Source organism: Triturus cristatus, chromosome 4_1, assembly GCF_964204655.1.
Source record: "Triturus cristatus chromosome 4_1, aTriCri1.1, whole genome shotgun sequence".
NCBI classification, from domain to species: Eukaryota; Metazoa; Chordata; class Amphibia; order Caudata; family Salamandridae; genus Triturus; species Triturus cristatus.
Window position 1 is genome coordinate 378,560,827 of NC_140585.1, and position 21,990 is coordinate 378,582,816.

At 45.3% G+C, this 21,990-nt stretch overlaps 1 protein-coding gene across 1 annotated transcript in view; it reads right to left on the reverse strand.

Moving 5' to 3' along the window:
* The window catches only part of RIBC2 (RIB43A domain with coiled-coils 2), a 107,039-nt gene that overhangs the window by 64,226 nt on the left and 20,823 nt on the right, over positions 1-21,990 (reverse strand). Inside the window, exons 4-5 of the mRNA XM_085652430.1 lie at positions 6,882-7,000; positions 6,222-6,449 (exon numbers count right to left, since the gene is read on the reverse strand). Coding sequence (XP_085508556.1) covers positions 6,222-6,449; positions 6,882-7,000 — 347 coding nt within the window. The remainder of the gene's footprint in view (positions 1-6,221; positions 6,450-6,881; positions 7,001-21,990) is intronic.

Sequence of the window (21,990 nt, forward strand, 5' to 3'; positions counted from 1 at the left end):
ATAATGTTTCGTTCTACAGTTTTGCATCTTCAGAGTGCACGCTGTCCCAAAAAGCCTCCTCTGTATTCCCAAAACACTGATGAAAACCTGTCCTTTCCCTTTCTCATGAGTGACCTTCTTCTTACATTCCATCTATAAGTTGCTACAGGCGCATAGAGCGAGTATGATCAATATCCAGAATTCTCTCTAAACGTCGGGACCAGCTTTCTCACCTTACCGGAGATGGGTACTTACACTGAATTTGCTTCTTAATTGATTATGAAACACAATTATACCAGACTTTACGAGAGGCTGGAGGTTGAGGAAATTAACTACAGGGCACACAGCAGGGTTTACCAGGACGAAATTACAACCGGCAAAAAGATAGAAGGACTTCTAAGAAACAGACAGGCCTGAGGAAGTCGCGGGTTAATCCCCTTTTGTGGCGAAACACGTGTTGGCTTTGAGGTTAAGAACAAACAAACAAAAAACAGACTGAAAGAATAAAAAGACAACTGTGAAATTTTTAACATTTGAATGGACTATATGCATTTTATATAGGTGTGTGCTAAAGGCTAAGATTGTAAAAGCATGGAATGGTTTTCTTCAGCTCACAAGACTAATTCCAATAATTACTTGATGAACTAATACACTTGCACTCTGGAGCAGCATGCTATTCAACGTTAAAAAAAAAACCTCAATGCATTGTCAAGGCTAGTAAGCGCTATATAAATGCAATTGCAAGACAATATATAACTCTCCTGGACAACAATAGTACCATAACACTTAGCGGTCAGACAGTCCACTGTAGTTCAGACAGTCTGCATAATACTTTCCATTTAATACTTGATACTTTTACATTCACATAAGTCAAAACTGCTATAGGTCATGTCCGTCACCCAATAGTATACCAGTCCACAGTAATAACTCACCTGTGCAGGTATGGAATAACTGAAGAGACCTGCCATATGCCCTGGCCAAAGCCGGACTTTGATTTAATCCACCAATGCAAGTAGCAACAAGCTACATACTATGACCACTTCTTAACACCTTACCATGACAAACAGAAATGGGATGATATTAACAAAGTCTATCCCAGATATCTCCACCAACCTATACCTGCTTAGGACCATAAACTTAAACAAAATAGCTGAAAAATGACAACCTTTAAAATAACCAGCTAAGTGGACTATAGTCATAAAAAATACCATAAAGGGACCCACAGAACTGCTTAAATCTTTTTTTTTGACAATCAATTTTATTGAATTTTTAATGTAACAACCAACAGCACCGGTCAGAGCTACATTACACTTTATCAAAAGAGGGAGACAACACATCACAGAGACATCAGGGATATACAAAGAAACCCAAGACTGACATGTCCAAGGGCATCTAACGTGCAAATCTCTCCACATCAGTCTTTCATTACACCAACCCATTTGCCCCACATGCGGCGACATAAAGAGCATACCCTGGCGACATAAAGAGGCCACTCCTGCGCAGCACACCAGTCCACCCCTCTGCGCCATCGCCCTAGAGTGGGCGCATTAGTGTCCAACCAGTGAGCGGCAATGTCCCTTTTGGCAACCGCTAGTGCCGTATTAAGGAAGAGATTCTCAGCCCTAGAGCCATCCAGCCCGTCGGTGATGCCCAGCAGAATACGTAAGAGGCATCTCCCAGCCCAGAACCTCCATCAGGTCCTGTGTTAAAGATTCCCAATACCCCTGTATCGCAGGCCACATACAAACCATATGGAAGAAGTCGGTGTGGGGGTGGGAGCAGCGGGGGCAGTGGGCATCAGGCCAAAGCCCCGCATGGTGAAGACACAGGGCTGTAAGATAGGCGGCATGTAAGAAGTAAACTTGGACCAAGCGGAGCCTCGCTGAGACTGCAATAGTTCTAGGGGCCATCAGAGCGTCCCTCCAATCGCGCCCTCCAGAGCCCAAAGCCAACCCTCCATTTGTCTCGGAGTAGGGAAAGGGAGTCTGGAGTATTGTTGGTGAGTGAGCGGTAGATCCAAGAGATCCCAACCTTCCCCAGGTCGCCAGTCATGACTTGCGCCTCAGGCGGACTATATTCAGGCAAGGAAGTGCTATTTGGAACATGAGAGTGTAGGGCGTGCCGCAGCTGCAGGTAGCGGAAAAATTGAGAGGGATGGAGGGAGTGTCTAGCTTGTAGATCCTGAAAGGATCGGATATGAGTACCGCTCCAGACGTTGCCCAACAAAGTCACCCCGATGAGATCCCATTGTCGGAACCCTGGCAAGGAGGCGACTTCACCCACCATCCACTGGTCTCTCATTGGACCGTTTTACTCTGGGCAGGGAATCCATGATTAAAATGGGATTAAGGATTACCTGTGCCTAGTTTTAATTACAACTTCTGAACCTTTATTCACTTATGATCCCATTGTTCTTTCATTGTTGTAAAGTGTATTATCTTCACCTCCCTATTGCTCCACCTCCTCTCTCGTCCTTTGATCACAGCGTTTCTAGATTATTTAGTCCCTCTTCTTTTTGTGTGTTAAACATTGTTAGTGGAGATCGAAGTGGAACATTAGTTTCCTCCTACCCCTTACTTCTTGTGTGTGGTGAACCTACCTAGTGTAACATGCTACACATGTAAGCAAGCGCTTTAGTGCCCCACACAGGGGTAGTAAGCACTATAAAAATGTTGCAATACAATAAAATACAGTACAATGTTGTGCCACAATGGCTTTCTTCCCTGATCAAAGCTAAGAGTTGAGACAATTTGGCCTAACAAATGAACTTGAACTATTTGCATTGAAAGTGTAGTAAAGCATCTAGAAAAAATATAGAGCATTGAATTCATATATATAGCTTTAAATTCATTAGACAGAGATCCGTGTGCTAGTCTTCTTAGCAACATGAGAGTTACTGAAACTGAAGGATTCTTTTGACAGCAATTTGCTTTTAAAAACATAGTAGCACATATGCCCATCTTGAAGAAACTCCATTAAATCTTGGAATAACAATGCCACAATCTTTCTGAATGGGCAGACAAGACAGGAGGATAACAATCTAGTTCTGGGAGTTTTCCACAACTTACATCACATATATTAAAACTGAAAAGCTGTGTTTTTTATATGCGTTTGTCACAAGGTAGCTTAAAACTAAATTGGAAAAACTATGAAAAGATAGCTTGGAAAAAAAAGTGAAACAGACAGTAAATCAAAGTCAGTGCCAAAAAAATCCAGCCATAAGAAGGAGATAATGAAATAAAGAAACAAGATGAGTTAACCTTTAAATTCTCCCGAGTGAGTCCAGTGCAGGGATGTCCCCTCATTCTATGCAAGACAAAGCTTAGGCTAGAGGTAGTACAGTGAAAGCCATGTAAGTCTCGATGTTGGATTTAATGCATAACAAGGCTAGATTTGGAGGGTTGTGTCTTAAGGGCCATTTGAAGTATTTTTGGTTTCAACCGAATGTGTATTTTGGGATCAAATTACGTGGGCTATAGTTTTAGAAAAATTATAGTTATTAGGGGGGGAGGCTTGTGTAAGGCACTGCAGATTGTCAGCAGGAAGAGACAGCCAATAACTGTGCACAACAGACGACAACAGGAAGAAATATCCCATTTGGATTCCGCTGTCCTGCAGTTTGAGTCCTAGTATGCAACATCACTAAAACCTGAAATTCTCAGGAACATGGACCATAGAACCAAACTCACAGCAATTACATACTTACAATACCCATGGGGTAAGATAATTTAGTTCATGGGCTGTGTCAGAATAGGGACACCAAAAAACACATAAGTTACATTAAACACCCAGACGGCCAACAAATACGGGTTTACCGCCTGATTATGCAGGTGTTCGCAGAATACTACCTTAACCTTTATGCTGAAAGAGATTCCGGTATACTCATAGATCTGAGGGAATTTGTAAGAGGCCACCCAGTAAAAAGAGTCACTAATGAAAATAACGGCCTTCATGAGGAGAATATTGGAAAGGAAGATCTTTCAGAGGCCTCTAAACAGCAACATAGTGGGAAAACACCTGGCCCTAATGGGTTCTCAGTGGAATTCCTCAAACACATTGCACAGATAGCCACACCACCTCTTAGAGAGATGTTGGCAGAGGCACTGGGAAAAGGTGAACTCCACTTAGATATGAAGATGTCCGAAATCGTGATGATTCATAAACCTAACACACCACAGGAGCTATGTGCTTCCTACCACCCATTTCCCTAATTAACACAGAGGCTAAAATATTGGCCACAGGATTTGCAAGGGGGATTCTGTCCTTATCGATACAGCTTCATGCCTCTCAGATGAACTGGGCATAATATCAGAATCTTACATGAAACACAATTACTGAACATCTACAGTGGCCATTAGCTGTAATAGTGGATTTTGGAAAAGCTTTTAACTACATATTTATTTCATATTTTTACATAGCACAACTCAACCCAGACTGGTTGTCTATGCGCTTTACAAGTAAAACAACACTGGAGAGCAGTAACCCTCCTCACAAAGAAACTGGAGAAACATTTAAATAATCACATGGTATTAAAAAAAACATAGTTCTCCCAGGGGTAGAGTTGTGGAACAGATGAGCAGAACTGTATGGACATATTGAAATAAAATGAAAGAGTTGAAAGATTCGTTTCAAGAGCAGAAAAACATTGGAGATGTTTGCTAGTTCTGGAGCTTGGGGTTGGGAGCAGGACATCACAGAAGCACCAGAGGATACAAAATAAGCCAACAATTAAAATGAAAGAATAATGAATGGTGGTACAGGAGCAGGCAGTGTAGGGCTGATCATAAAGAGAAGAGGGAAATGAGAAATTTGGGTGATAGGCCTATGGTATGAAAGAGGTTGCTCGGGAAAGAGGTGGGCAAGGAAGAAACTACAGGAGAAGGATTGAAAATCTAGCTCTATCGGGGGAAGATCGACTTTAAACTAATATCAGCAAGAGAAACAATAGTACAGATATGGTATGAAACGTTGAGGAGTATTGGCTGGCACAAGCAGCTGATAAAAAAGACTTCACTGTGGTTTGGCAAAAGGAGACATGATGTCAGTTTCCTTTTGGGATTTCCTGGGTGTGATAATATTGTAATTTCTAAACTGGGCAATGTAATGGAAGGAGCACATATGCCCAATTGTAAGATAGCTACAACATGCATAAATGCCAGTTTTACAGATACTTGTGACTGAGACATGACCTACATTCATGCATTAGAAAGCCCATTAAACTTCCTTATTTCAGCCATTTGGAGGCCAAACTCCTTATGAGGATATGGGAAGAAAGATGATATCCTTGCACTACTGGTCACTAGTAATAAATACTACAGACATACATGAGAGGTTGCAACAGACGTTACAGCAAGATGTGAGTGAACTAACTGAATAGGGGTTGCAGGAGGTCAAACCGGCTCTACGCAGGACTGCCATTTCCTCTCAATTCTGGCTTATTCAGTTTAAATACCTTCATTGGGTGTACACCACATGATGCAAGCTATTGGAAATTGGCTGTGCAGATTATCCTGACTATCTCCATTGTCAGGCCAGCCAAGGGAATTTATTTGCATGATGTAGGTATGCCGCAAGAATATGATTTTCTTGGAAGGAGTACTTAAAACTATAGGGACTGTATTGGGCTGGCATGTGGAAAGGACCCCTAGTTAGTTCACTCACATCTTGCTGCTACACCTGTCAGAAAATATAGATGCAAACATGTAAATTAACCCTACTGCACGTGGGGCTTGTATTGACAAAACAGGATAAAGCAAAGAATTGGAGGCAGGGAGATCCCTTGGACTTGGAGATGTGGATGAGGTGTCTCAAACATTGCATGATGAAGGAAATACTATTATATATATGGGGCACAGAGCTGCCCAAACAAGCACATGAGCGTTTGGGGAAACTGGATAAAGTACAAAGAACTAGATGTGGAATTGGGCTGGGGCACTAATAGGGGGGCGCAAAACTAAAGAGAAGAAGGGGACAGAACCTAAAGTAACGCCAATGACACACCGATGTATGGGAGTAACTGATGAGTAACTATGGTGTCTACTGTTCCATATGGGCAGAAGGATTTTGATTACTTTATGCCATTTCATTTTGCTTTCACTTAATGCCTCTTTTTTGTTTTTCAATATGAATAAATGCTAATAAAAAAAAGAGTGACAGCCAAGAGGAGTGTATTTGAGTGTACATATTTGAAGAATTAGGCTGTATTCATTGGGGACCCCCAACACCAGCTAAGAATCCCTTACCATTCTCTCAAGGACTTGTTGTTTCTGAGTGAAGGTTATGTCCATCAGCTGTTCTTCATTCATTCCTTTCCAGCGGTCAGAAATCACACGGTGTGGCCCAAATGCGCTGGTTGCTTGCTCAGGGTTTTCTGAAAGAAGGTCCCCCTGGAGGAGGTTGGAAATCTCAACAGCATTGTCTTCCTCATTCTGCTGCTTTTCAATCCTTTTCCTTTCAGAGGACTCCATAGCCTAAAAAACGACATCAAAATATAATATAACCTCCTGTATAATAAAAAAAACCCTTATAACATTATCAAAAAAAGTTGGATTCTACAGTGCTTAGCCTTAGCCTTACTGCATCAGAATGATACTTCACACTCCCTAGCCAAGTAACAAGTCCATTTCATGCAGCAGTAGGCCAGACATCCGCTATCTAAATACCTGCACTGCTATATTGTTTCGAAAAGTACATTTGTTACAGGCAATACTTTCCTTCCAGCTGGCAGCGATTAACCTGTGATATTTACAGGGCTAACCTATTCCTAATGTTGATCTTCATACCTAAAGGTCTGTCTTGCAACAAGCCCTTTCTTGTACCATCAACCACATGGACTGCATTCAACTGCATGCTATTGCTTATGTATTTTACTGAATTATGAAGAACAGCTATGCACTGCATACCTGAGCCATATTAAACTCCTTAGTATTCATACAAACAAGTCGTCTTGTTTCTTCCTCCATCCTTTGCAGTTCCATAGCCCGCTGGTCCAGCTCAATTCTTGTCTTGTCATATAGTTCATCTATAACCAAAATAACAGTTGGTAAAATTCCTAGACTTCAATTAATCAATAAATTGAACAACCCTTACAAGTCAGATAAGGCCTAGACGTTCAGTATTGAAGTAATGAAAGGAAGAAGCTACATTTTACGTTAAGTGTACTTGTCCAACTGACCTTTCTACAACTGTAATTGCACTCTGAAATAAGAATCAAATTAAGATAGCTGCAAAACTCTCATTATTATCAATAAACTTGGAACTAGACACTAAAGCTGGTTAGAAAGGGGGGGTTTCTGTTTGGTCAGTCATGAAGTGTACTTTCCCTTACTGAAAACAAATATGTGCATGATTAACATTTAAAAATTAAACATTAAATAACATTTTTATGACATCCATAGCTGTAGGAATCCTAGTATGAAACTGTTTAGAATGGTACCCGTTCTTTTGTTCACCGTCCAGGTATGTAAAGTCACTATAAATAATGATTTTCGTTTTTTTTAAGAGCATCTTTCCACCAGAAGGAAGATCTGACTCAGCTGGAACCTCCAGCCAACTTTCAAATGAGATGCCAAATTAACCAAGTATATATACAACAGTAAAAATCTCCATTGCTACCTACCAGACATTTTTTAGCTGTGAGTGTAGACAGTTCAGGTCACATAAATGCCTCCTTTAAGGAAGATATTGTGAAAGTAGTATAATCTCTGCAAGATACTGGCTGTAGGTAAAGAAGGACACCATTGCATCTTGTTTGAAAGAAGCGGCTATAGGGTGTAAACAAATTCCTTGAATTCTCTATATTTGTTATAAAACCTCAGGCGCCTGACCAGTGTTTGGAGCAGAATGATGGAAAAAGAGGAGGTTCTTACCTTAAAAAGGAGCACTCTCTCTATGGAGAACAAAATACCTGGTCCGTTAAAAGGGAAAAATAACTGCCCTTATTGAAATTCAGGTCTGAGATTTGTAATGTCTCAAACCTATGGAGTATAGGTGGCTGAGGAAGTTTCCCAGGAATCTCTCCTGACAAGCTAAGGAAACATTGAGCAATGTTTCGACAGATTTTGGTGCCGTAGCTGGTACCAAATTGCTTCTGTTTTCCTCTTTGTCCTTCTCCTGCTTTTGTATTCTTCCTCTTACGATCTGTACTTTGTTTTAACCTAACACACCACAGGACCTATGTTCTTCCTACCACCCTATTTCACTTATTAAAACAGTTTGCCATGGTGATACTGTCCTTATCCTGATCGATACAGCTTCATGCCTCTCAGATCCACTAGACATAATATCAGAATGTTAAATAACACACACTTACTGAACATCTACAGTGGCCATTAGCTGTTATGATAGTGGAGTTTGGAAAAGTGTTTGACGTCTTACGATCTTTAGGTGAATTTCCAGAAACATTCTGTTGCTCGCAAGGAGGAGCTGATTTAGATTTGAAAGTCCTGCTCTGTACAAATCTTTTGATGAACAATTGTTTAATTAAGGTGTTTCAATCTACAAACATGTAAAGTCAACATTACATCCCGCATTGCGAACGTAAACTATTTTCGCTAGAATACATCTGGGATATAAGATAAATCATTTATCAGTGCTATTTTGATGGATATTGAAAAGGATTGAAAATTGAAATGGTCAAGCATGCCCCAGGTCTCAGACCCCCAGTCCTAAATGACAGGGAAGGCCTGAAAGATGGCTCTATAACCCCCCTGAGGTTCATCTTAAAGCAGGTTTGGGGCAGCACCAGGTGTTTTGAGGGTACCAAAACATTAGACCCAGAATCCTCTGGAACGATTTCCTGCCAGAATTCTGCCTCAATCTCTGAAAGTAGGGATTTGTGGTTTGGGCTTTAGGATTCAGCCCGAAGAGTCTTAATAACCTTAGGATGCTAGGCAGTGTACAACAACATTATTTGAAAGGAGCATCCAATGGTGGTAAATTAGAACAGGGGCTACCTTTTTAAATGTGAACATGTTATCCAATACCATTAGACTCAAACCGTGGAGGTCGGTGCTTTCCCTCATATTGGTATTCACAAGTGTGTGCTACCAAATGTTTCCACTGCTGAAAAGCCATTAGAAGGTCCCTGAACTTGATGGGCAACCATTTCACTAGTCCCAAGCGCATTATTGATAACGCATGTGGTGCTGAATCCCCCTTACTAAGAGTGACACCTTTTGTCCCCCACCAAAGTCCAGGGCCTCCTTGAATACAGATAATTTATTGGCCAATAACATACGACAGTACTCCATGATCCTAAAAGAATTACCACAAAGAAAAAACAATAGCCCACCGGTCTCTGGTCATCAAAAAGGAGAGACCTCTAAAACGGCTTCTCACGTGATGGTTTTATTGAAGGCTGTTGTAAAGAGCATTTGTAACAGTTGTAGCCAATTTCTTTCCATACAATAAAATAGAAAACACAAAAATAAAACCTATTTCCTTCAGGCAGGGAGTACTGCAGAAAAAACAGACTGCTGTCCAAAAAAGGCGAAGCATCTGAGAAACCAATCACTTAGCCCTGCTTGGTAAATGGAAATGACATCAGAACGGTGGTTGGTGGCACACAGGTAAGGAGAGGGGAATGAAGGAAACCTAGGTATTTCCGAAATGTGCACCAGCCACTGAGTTTAGGACCAGAGTTTTTGTACACCTCTGAATACAGGGTTATTATTCTATCAAGTGATTCGGGGGGGACACTCACTTTGCCGCACTCCTGCTGCCAGCCACAATGCCTGAGGGACTACCTGTCCCAGGCGCCCTGGCTCCTTGGAGGGAGGGGCCGCCAGCGCATATAAGCGCCCAATGACACCCACGGTGCGGGACGCTCACTTTGCCGCACTTCTGCCGCCAGCCCCATTTCCTGAGGGACTTCCTGTCCCAGACGCCCTTGCTCCCTGGAGGGAGGGGCAGCCATCGCATATAAGTGCCCAACAACACCTGCGGCGCAGGACGCTCACCTTGCTGCACTCCTGCCGCCAGCCCCATTGCCTGCGGGACTACCTGTCCCAGACGCCCTTGCTCCCTGGAGGGTGGGGCCGCCAGTGCATATAAGCGCCCAACGACACCCGTGGCGCGGGACGCACACTTTGCTGCACTCCTGCCGCCAGCCCCATTGCCTGAGGGACTCCCTGTCCCAGACGCCCTTGCTCCCTGGTGGGAGGGGCCGCCAGCGCATATAAGCGCCCAAAGACACCCGCGGCGCGGGACACTCACTTTGCCGCACTCCTGCCGCCAGCCATATTGCCCGAGTGACTACCTTTTTTTTGTTTTTTCTTTGCACAGAGTTTTATATAGCGCGAACTTGACCCAGAATCGGGTATCAGAGCGCTTTACATAGCACCAGTTGCGATACATGAGCACACATTCATTTTTATTTAGGCACGGGGAGATTAAGTGATTTGCCCGGAATTGCAGGATGTTCAGCCTCATTGCCGAGACTCAAACCCGGTTCCCCAGATTGGAGGTCAAACGCCCTAGCCGTTAGGCCAACTCCTCTCCCAAGACGCCCTTGTTCCCTGGAGGGAGGGGCCTCCATCGCATATAAGTGCCCAACGACACCCGCGGCGTGGGACGCTCCCTTTGCCGCAATCCTGCCACCAGCCACATTGCCTGAGGGTCTACCTCTCCCACACGCCCTTGCTCCCTGAAGGGAGGGGTCACCAGCGCATATAAGCGCCCAGCGACACCTGCGGTACGGGACACTCACTTTGCCGCACTCCTGCCGCCAGCCACTTTGTCTGAGGGACTACCTGTCCAAGACGCCCTTGCTCTCTGGAGGCAGGGGTCGCCAGCGCAACGACACCCGCAGCGTGGGACACTCACTTTGCTGCACTCCTGTTGCCAGCCACATTGCCTGAGGGACTACCTGTCTCAAACGCCCTTGCTCCCTGGAGGGAGGGGCCGCCAGTGCATATAAGCGCCCAACGACACCCGTGGCGCGGGACTCTCACTTTGCCGCACTCCTGCCGCCAGCCCCATTGCCTGAGGGACTCCCTGTCCCAGACGCCCTTGCTCCCTGGTGGGAGGGGCCGCCAGCGCATATAAGCGCCCAAAGACACCTGCGGCGCGGGACACTCACTTTGCCGCGCTCCTGCCACCAGCCATATTTTAAAAGGACGGAAAATCTCAGCTAGGGGGCTCATGTATATATTGAAGAGCGTAGGGCTCAAGGAAGAGCCCTGCGGCACTCCGCAGCCGAGAGGCTTACTAGGGGAGATGGTTTCGCCCTCGAAGACCCTAAAGGAACGATCTGACAGAAAAGACTCAAGCCAAGCCATAGCTTTCTCGGAGACTCCTAGGTTTGCGAGTCGTTGCAGTAAGAGGTTATGGTTTACAGTGTCGAAGGCGGCAATTAGGTCGAGGAGGATGATGGTGGCAGAGCCTCCTTGATCCATGATCTTCCTTGCCTCTTCTGTAACTGCAATGAGGGCGGTTTCGGTCCCATGCATGGGACGGAATCCCGTCTGGGAAGGGTCGAGCAGGTAGTTGGTTTCTAGGAATTCAACCAGTGCGTTGTTGACGTGTTTTTCAAGGATCTTGCTTAGCCATGGTAGTAGGGAGATTGGTCGGTAGTTCCCTGGGTTGTCTGGGTCCAAGTTGGATTTTTTAAGGAGAGCTTTCACCATGGCCTGCTTCCAGGGGGGCGGGACAGTCCCAGTGGACAACGAGGCATTAAGCAAGTTGAGGATGGTGGGTAGGGTGTGGTTGGTGACTGTCAGCAGATTGCATGGAGGTGCTGGGTCATTGGGAGAGTTGGATTTCACCTGACGCATGATGGTTTCTAGCGAGGTGGAATCAAGATATGGAAGGTTCCTGAGTGTTACTGGGGCGCGAAATCCCAGCTCGTGCAGCTTGGTGGGTGGAGTGGGGGGCTGGATGTGGGGAAAAGAGGTATAAATGGTTTGTATTTTTTGGAAAAAAAACTCAGCCAAGTTGTTACAACGGGTTTGTGCATTGAGGGGGTTGAGGGATTTTTCTGGGAGCTTAAGGAGGGTTTTCGCGATTTGATATATTTCCTTAGGCCTAGAGGCAGCTGTATTGATTTTATTTTCGAAAAAGGTTGCTTGCACGATCTGAATTTGGTTTTTATATGTTCTTATTGTGGCTCTGTATGCTGTTTTCCTGGAGGGTGAGTAATCCATTCGCCATTTCCTCTCGAGTTTTTTACAGAGGCGTTTCTTTTCCCGTAAGCCAGGGGAATACCAGGGAGCGGTTCGAGTGCTACGCTTGGATTCAGTGCGTATTAAGGGAAGTACGGAGTCAAGTGAATTCGAGATCCATTTATTATAGTTTTCATTAGCTAGAGTGGGGTCGGAGGTACTGGATGGTATGGAGGTCTCGAGGCTCGTTACCCAATCAGCCTGGGAGAGTTTTGACCAGTTGCGTTTCGTGTGGATAACTGTAGTGGAGGAAGGGTGGGAACGTGGGTTTAGCCAGGAGAAGGGAATGAGGAAATGGTCTGTCCATGGCAGGGGGAGAGGGGTTCCTATTGAGAGCTCTGTGCAGTTGCTGAAGATGGGATCAAGGAGATGCCCTTTGACGTGGGTGGGTTTTTGCACTAGCTGTTTAAGCTGAAGTGCAGAAAGGCTGATAGACAATTCTAGGGCGGTGTGGTCCGTGGCATCATCAAGATGGATGTTGAGATCTCCTAGGAGAGTGAAGTTAGATGTGTTACAGGCTAGATTGGCTAAAGTGTAAGGCAGGGAGTGGAGGAATTGACCCAAGGTCCCAGGAGTGCAGTATATAAGTATCCCTGAGAACGTGCTTGTGGGCGAAAAGTCTATGGAAAAGGAGAGGCTTTCACAGTCAGGTATAGGGTTAGGAGAGCTACGGCACCCAAAGGAGTCTTTATAGATGACTGCTAGTCCACCACCTCTTCCCGTTATGCGTTCTTCACGTGAGATTTGATATCCTTGAGGTAGAGCCTGAATAAGGTCAGGTTCTGAATCGGAATGAAGCCAGGTCTCAGTTAGGAATAAGATATCTAGTTTAAGTTCTTCTAGGAGCATGGATATCTCTGTAGTGTGCTTGGGGAGTGACCTGCAGTTCAGAAGGAACATGTTCCGCTGTGAGGTTTTGATTGGGGGGGTCAGGAAGAGGCAGAAATCCACAGTGTGGGCAGACTGTGTATTCACATGCTGGGTTCCAGGTAGAGAGGCATGGAATGGCTGCCTTTCCTCTTAATTTCAGTAAGGAGTTGGGGCTGTAGCTTCTAGTATGGGTAAATAAACGGGCAGGGTTCATGGTCCCAGGCCCCGGACGACCGCGCCTCCCTCCACATCAATCGGGAAGAATTCCCGTGGTGGACCGGGGAGAATGCGGGTGTCGGGTGTCCAAGGGTGCAGAAGTGCGTGTAAGTGTTCAAATACTTTTAAACATTAGTTTCTTGACAATTTTAAAAAGCAATTCGGCGATTATTTTAAAAAATGAGCAGCACATGAAATGTACAAAGGGGAAGGTACCGTGAATGAGCTAAGTGAATATTCTGTCACCGCGCGCGTCCGCTGCGCGTAGCGTGTGGCATGAAGCTTTTATGCAGCTGACTAGCAGAGTGCAGTATGACGTAGCGCCCTCCTCCCCTCTAGCCCCGAAGTTGTTGCTGTAACCGCACCTCCCTCCACATCAATCGGGAAGAATTCCCGTGGTGGACCGGGGAGAATGCGGGTGTCGGGTGTCCAAGGGTGCAGAAATGCGTGTAAGTGTTCAAATACTTTTAAACATTAGTTTCTTGACAATTTTAAAAAGCAATTCGGTGATTATTTTAAAAAAAGAGCAGCACATGAAATGTACAAAGGGGAAGGTACCGTGAATGAGCTAAGTGAATATTCTGTCACAGCGCGCGTCCACTGCGCGTAGCGTGTGGCATGAAGCTTTTATGCAGCTGACTAGCAGAGTGCAGGATGACGTAGCACCCTCCTCCCCTCTAGCCCGGAAGTTGTTGCTGTAACCACGCCTCCCTCCACATCAATCGGGAAGAATTCCCGTGGTGGACCGGGGAGAATGCGTGCAGGATGACGTAGCGCCCTCCTCCCCTCTAGCCCGGAAGTTGTTGCTGTAACCGCGCCTCCCTCCACATCAATCGGGAAGAATTCCCGTGGTGGACCGGGGAGAATGCGGGTGTTGGGTGTCCAAGGGTGCAGAAGTGTGTGTAAGTGTTCAAATACTTTTAAACATTAGTTACTTGACAATTTTAAAAAGCAATTCGGCGATTAGTTAAAAAAAAAGCAGCACATGAAATGTACAAAGGGGAAGGTACCATGAATGAGCTAAGTGAATATTCTGTCACAGCGCGCGTCCCACATTTTCCTCACATTTCTGTGTAAGAACTTCATGAATCTGCAGGAATCCGCAAAAGTTCTACCAACTATCCTTTACACATTTTTCCCAATACAAATGGTCCCATACGTCTGTTATGGGCCTAGCACCCACAAAAGGAAAGGCACCAAAACACAACGTAGAGATCAAATTTCTCCAATCACAATTGACCCCTTTTTTGCGATGAGGGCAGCTGTGGATTTTACGACCATGCCCAGCCGGTACTCAGGAAAACTACCAAACAGATGTTTCTGAAAAAGAATAGTGCAGCCATTCAGCATGGCAAGTGAGAGGAAATTATTGTGATTTACCCTTTAAACCCCTGGGGGGCAGAAAGGCTGTGGCTTTAGGTTTGAGGTTCGGCCTGATGACACAGTGGGCTGGAATCCACCCCTTTTTTCGCCCCAGTGTAAAATACCTTGTGACTAGTCTGCTTCCTATCCCCAGGGCAAACCCCCAATTGGGGTAAATTCCCTATCAGCCCTCCTGGGTAGAAGGACTGTAAACTCCAAATTGGTATGGGGCATGGCCTGATGCTAGGGTGAGGTAGCTTGCCCCTGTCTGGTAATCTTTATGCACTCCGCTGTGGGAGAAGATTGGAGGTAAACTCTCCCAATCCACCCTACATGGAGCAGAAAGACTGTTGTGCCTGCTCTGAGGTGGGGGCACTGCCTGATGCCTGCATGTTTTGCCCCCACCCCTTCCTTTTTAGAGCTTTTCCCCTGGTGTCTCCCTGGGAGGTAGATTAGTGATAAACACACTCAATCAGCCCTCCTTGGGGGCAGATTAAGAGTGAAGAAGAAGAAGTTCTTTATTGTATAGTTAATTAAAACCTTTACAATATACCAAAACATAAAAATATATTTCCTTCACGTGCTATAATAGAATATATATAAACAATTAGTACAAAAATTTTTTTTTTTTAAAGATTTAAAAACAGGGAGGAATTGTTAAATTATGGTTGAAACATATTATTATTTTGTTAAATTCCCAAAATAGGATAAAAATGTAATTAGTTGACAAATTAATTGTGGGTCCTTTGAGTCCAGACTTTTTAGTATTGCTGATCTGCAGGTGCGGATGCCACTTTCGTTGAACTTCCTCCTAAGCAAATCCCGGCGGTGGCATTCTAACGCCGGGCAAATGCATATTATATGTGTAAAATCCTGTGCTAATGCTCCACATAGGTTACAGTCTTTTGGGCCGGGGGTCCTCCAGATAGGTTGATCAGCATTGGAAGGCAATTTCCCCATATGCAGCTCCAGGTACTTGGTTTTTAAATGAGGGGGGAAAGCAAGGCCCAGGTATGCCGCTGGCTCAGACCTCATGTAGGATTGTAAAACCATCCATGCGTGCGCACGCCGACTTAAGGTTGCTTTGTCTTCAATTAGTGAATGCGATTTTGCCGCTTTTTTCATGATCATCTGGAATGATGCCAGAGGTAGCTTCCGTTGCCAGAGATCAGCCATCTTGGTTACTTTCGAAGAAGCATTTAGGTACTTTGCGTACTGTGATGTTTGGTCGTTTTTCAAGGCTTCCCAGAGTGCCGAGTTGATTTTTAGGTCACGATTTAGCCATATTTTGTACCAAAATGTGATTGTCTTGTACCTTTTGTAGAGTGTTTGGTGTTGTAATCCAAACTCTAGACGTACCTGAGCTGTTGAGGCATCACATGGCAAGCAAAATACTCTTTTGTACACTCGTGTTTGAATTTTGTCTAGAATTGGTGCACTATTTCCATGGTGGACCACGCTTCCATAGGCAATAGTTGGTAGTAGTTTTGCTTTCATGACTGCAAGTAGTGGAGTAAACAATGGGCCTTTTAACTGTTTTGATATGCTGCCGAATTCAAACAGTAAAGCGGTTCCCTTTTTTTGAATTGCTTTGTAATGCGTGGCAAATGAAAACCTTCGGTCCAGGTATATCCCCAAGTATTTGTAGCTATCGACTACTTCCAACTTTGTATTGTCGATTAAAAATTTCGGCTGTTTAGGCAGGCAATGTGTTATGATCATGACCTTGGTTTTTTTTATATTTATTTCCATCAGGTTTGTTTTAGCGAAGTCAGCTAACTCATTGATTGATCGTTGCAGTCCGATTCTCGTCTGGCTTAGAAGTACGATGTCATCTGCATAGGACAAGTGTGTTAAAGGCAGTATGCCCAGCCGAGGTGGATGTGAATTGACCCCGTCTAGCCTTGGTGTTACATCGGCCATGAATAAATTAAACAAATGCGGGGCCAATACACAACCCTGTTTTAGCCCTTCGTTAGTATAGATCTTCTTTGTGAGCCTCTGGCCATCGGCAATTTTGACCTGCATCCAGGTATTAGTATAGAGATCTATAACTGGATTTAACATTGAGTCTGGTAAGCCCTGGTGCTTCAGTTTAGGTCCATAATATGTGTCGGCTAACACGGTCAAAGGCCGCTTTAAAGTCCACGAAGCATAGATGTAATGGCTGTCGCTTTCGTAGACTTTTGTCGGCGATTAGCCCCATTGCTAGTACATTTGCGATTGTGCCCGTGCCACGTCGAAAGCCTGACTGATTTAACAGGATTTTTTTGTTTTCATCGGACCAATTAATCAAATCAGTTAAGATCAGAGATGCGTAATATTTGGCCACTGCATCTATCAGTGCGATCAGGCAATAGTTTGCTGGATCCGTGCTCTCCCCGCCCTTGTATATCGGATTAATAATTGCGCCTCTCCAGCTTTCTGGGATACGACAGGTGGTGCCAATCACCTGGAACAGCCTACAGATCTTGCTTGCCCAGTAATTAGGATCTTGGTTGTAGATTGCCTGTGGCACGCCATTCGGACCTGGTGCACTATCAAGCCGACTTTTTCTTATAATTTGTAAGATTTCTACTTCAGAATGGGCGAGAGTAGATTGTAATGCATCTTCTTTTTGCTTTTCATATGTGATAATTGCAGCAGAGGGCGGCTGATCCGCATTGTTTATCGAAAATGTGGATATTAAGTGCTGTACCCATGCTTGCTCAGCAACACAGGTCATGTTTATGATTTTTGAGGTTCTGTTCATAGTGTTCACCTGCCCCCAGAAAGCTCTAGTGTCAGATTTCTTTGCATTATGTAATAGTTTTGTCCAAAAGTTGTTGTCTTAATTTTTTTTATCGATCCAAATTTGTTTTTTATATTTTATCTTTAAAAGACGTACCTCCTCCCATGCTTTAGAGCGTGGGCTATGCTGTTGAGCCTTTCTAAGTGCCTTTCTCAGGAGCTTTCTTAAGCTTCGTAATGTGTAACTGAGATGACTATTGTTATCTGCACGGTTTTTATTTGTCTGTTTAGTGGACGCTCCTGCTTCGGGTAGGCTTGCCAAAAAGGTGGTCCATGTTTCTATAGTCGTTTTGTTTTCTGTCTCAAGAAATGTCATTACATTTTTGGCTTTTAAAGCTAGTTGCGGTAGTGTGGTACATGTCCACCTCAGATGCTTCAGATTGATTGTTGATATGACCCCCTCTAGTGCTGGAGCTCCTGGTGGTTTAAGAGATGTTATTTTAAGTTCAATATGCTGACCCGAATGATCACTATCGATGGAGCATTTGATTTGAAAACTATTTATATGCTCTAGAAGGGAAAGGGTTACTATTGTGTAGTCCAGGATTGAACTCGAGCAGGGGCCAATATACGTGCAGGTGGCCGGTTTGTCTTGTTTTATCCTCCCATTTAATGTATGCATGCCTAGATGCTCAAGGTCCCTTATAAATCGCTGGCCTAGTTTATCATTTCGGTTTTGGACGAGAAACGACTGCGTTTCTACAGTCCAGATCTCATTTGCTGCAATGATATTATCTTCGTCTTCTTGAGGATGTAGTAGATTTGCATTGAAATCTCCCGTGAGGATTATCTCCCAAGTTGGCTGTGTGAGACGGAATTCCGTGATGGCGTCGGTAACTTTCTTAAAAAGATCTTTTTTTTATCTCAGATTTCGGATGCGCATAGATGTAGATTAGGATGATGGTGCTTACCCCTGAATGTGTGCCCAAGGCCATTTTTATTATTTGCATGGCTGAGGTAGTTAAGACAGCTGTGTTGACTTGATTTTTAATGCTGTTGAGATGTAAACGGCGAGGCCCCCCTTAGCTCGACCGTATTGCTGTGTTCTCGTTGCATTCACATGGTGGCCTATCCTACCTGGGACATCTACTGGGGCTGTCAACCAAGTTTCTTGGAGCACAATTATTTCATAGCTATCCCAGGACTCTGTTTTTCCTTTGTCCTGTAGGACTCCTTTCGCTCCTGCGATGTTCCAGGATAGGATTTTTATGGGGGAAAGCTCTGTTTTGCCTGTTATACAATAGCTTCATCGTCCATTCCACCCGGGAGTGGGCAACCTTGAGTTTATTTTCCTCTGTTGATGTGGGTTTATGCCATCAGCACCTTTGGCACCACGCAATACCGAAGGGGCTATGTTGTTTATTACATTTTTGGTCTGGGCAGTGCTTAACGTTAGAAATGGAGACGGATAACGTTGTGTTAATGAGATGGAGAGCGATATTCCCCAGTCCTCAAATTTTGTAATTTCTTGTAAAATGTCTGTTACTATTCCCTCGGTCCTCCATATTGCTAAGGTGCCTTCATTTCCTAAGTTACTTCCAGGATTAACAAATTCTATTGCTATTAAGTCTGCAGGCGTTAAATGCTGTAATGTCGGAATTTCTGCCATTAAGCGTAAGATGTTTCCTCTGTTCAGATAATCTTGAGGGCCCTGTGAATGATATTGTGGCGTAAATAGAATCCTATTTGTTAAATTTAATTTATTCTCATTTTTTTGCGTATGAGAAGGTAATGTCTGCTCATTTGTTTGATTTCTTCCTGGTTCTTCGATGTCCCCCCCATTTGCGTCATTACACTGCCTTTTTGTTATAATCAGTCGCAGAGCTTTCTTGCCATTATCTAAAGAGTGATCTATCTTCGAGTTGACTTTCCTATCTCCTCTCTTAACGCTTTTCTTAACGCTATTTTGGCCTCGCGAATAGGATGTTGTCGATTGACAGGGCCTTAAGTTTCTTTCCGTTTCTGTTATTTTATTCCTGTTTAGATCATCACGCTCCGTTTTTATGTTAATCAATAGCAGATCTTCCTTAGGATTTCCTAAACTCTGATCTATCTTCACAACGACTTGCCTATCTTGTTTGGTGTTGCCATTGTCACCTTGTATGTTGGAGCTAGAGTTCCTATAAGGGAAGTCATTTTCTTGTGATTGAGTGGTCAGTTTCTGGTCGAGGCTTGTTGTTCCTCTAACATTTTTGGAGTTATTTATCGTTTCCCTTGGGGGTCCTTGTCTGCATACCCCTAGTTTAGGATCTTTTTTAATTTTCTATTTAGAAGATCCCCATGTGCTTGTGCGATCAAAATCTGACTCTGGGGGAGCCTTGATGACTTAACGGGTTGTTTTATTTTATTTCCAATGGACACTCCTTATCTGCTCCTCAAGGGAGCAGAAAGACTTTTGTGCATTATGAGAAATGTAGCACTAGCCCATTGCCCCCCGGGGAAGGGGGCCATTTGGGGGGGGGGCACCTCCTCGTTCAAAAAGAAATCCCTGCAAGGGGATCACACTCCTGCAGCAATCCCTAAGCATGGATCCACTAGCAAGAGATACTAGGTGATTATCCCTTTCTAATATTACCACTCCTTTTGATATCAGTATTCGGGGAACTGAGATATGGCCCCAAGCACTAATACAAGAGAAAGTAAAATGTCGGCTCATTTTACTTTCACTTTCAGCCTGATGAGTCAGAATGGCATGAGCGCTGACAGTCATTCTGAACAACAAAAGAAACAGCCTTGGCTGCCAGGGAAGCCCTTCCCCAGCAGTCTGGCCCGGAATTAAAAAGAGCGCCTGTGCGACTCCCTCGCCACCTTCTTCTACCGCAAGATCGCCGACATCCACGACAGCTTCAACCCCCGGATGACCCTAACAGGCCCCAACACGCCGGACCCACCACACCCCACCGACCACGACCCCCTGACATCCTAGGCCAACGTGAGCATCGAAGACACAATCAAGACCATGGGCACAATCCACTCCGGCTCGCCGTCTGACCCTTTTCCACACCACATCTTCAACAAAGCCGGCAGCTTCATTGCACCCCACCTGCGCAAGGGAGCAGAAAGACTTTTGTGCATTATGAGAAATGTAGCACTAGCTCATTGCCCCCCGGGGAAGGGGGCCGTTTGGGGGGGGCGCACCTCCTCGTTCAAAAAGAAATCTCTGGTGTCTAGAAGGTATATCCCTGCAAGGGGATCACACTCCTGCAGCAATCCCTAAGCATGGATCCCCACTAGCAAGAGATACTAGGTGATTATCCCTTTCTAATATTATCACTCCTTTTGATATCAGTATTCGGGGAACTGAGATTTGGCCCCAAGCACTAATACAAGAGAAAGTAAAATGTCGGCTCATTTTACTTTCACTTTCAGACTGATGAGTCAGAATGGCATGAGCGCTGACAGTCATTCTGAGCAACAAAAGAAACAGCCTTGGCTGCTAGGGAAGCCCTTCCCCAGCAGTCTGGCCCGGAATTAAAAAGAGCACCTGTGCGACTCCCTCGTCACCTTCTTCCACCGCAAGATCGCCGACATCCACGACAGCTTCAACCCCCGGATGACCCTAACAGGCCCCAACACGCCGGACCCACCACACCCCACCGACCACGACCCCCTGACATCCTAGGCCAACGTGAGCATCGAAGACACAATCAAGACCATGGGCACAATCCACTCCAGCTCGCCGTCTGACCCTTTTCCACACCAAATCTTCAACAAAGCCGGCAGCTCCATCTCACCCCACCTGCGCAACATCATCAACCTCTCCTTCGAGACCGCGAACTTCCCTGAGAGCTGGAAACATGCCGAGATCAACACCCTACTGAAGAAACCCAAGGCGGACCCGAGCGAACTCAAAAACTTCCGGCCCATCTCCCTGCTTCCGTTCCCAGCTAAGGTCATCGAGAAGATAGTCGACATCCAGCTCACCCGCTACCTCGAAGACAACAGCATCCTGGACCCCTCCCAGTCAGGATTCCGCAGCAACCACAGCACCAAGACCGCCCTCATCGCCGCCACAGACGACATCAGGATCCCACTGGACAACGGCGAGACGGCGGCCCTCATCCTTCTGGACCTCTCCGCCGCCTTCGACACCGTCTGCCACCGCACACACAACTCCACGACGCAGGGATCCAAGACAACGCCCTGGACTGGACCTCCTCCTTCCTCTCCGGCAGAACCCAGAGAGTCCGCCGCCCCCCGTTTCGATCCGAAGCCTCTGAGATCATCTGCGGCATCCTGCAGGGATCCTCCCTCAGCCCGACGCTGTTCAACGTCTACATGGCGCCTCCCGCATGCATCGCCTGACATCACGACCTCAACATAATCTCCTACGCCGCCGACATGCAACTGATCCTCTCACTCACCAAGGACCCCCTCACCGCCAAATCCAACCTCCACCAGGGAATGAAGGCCATCGCCGACTGGATGGAGGATAGCCGCCTTAAGCTGAACACAGACAAAACGGAGATCCTCATCCTCGGGCCCGACCCCTCAGCATGGGACTCCTGGTGGCCCGCATCGCTGGGGACACCCCCCCCCGCACCTACCAACCACGCACGCAACCTGGGAGTCAACCTCGACTCGAAACTCACCATGACCAAACAAGTCAACG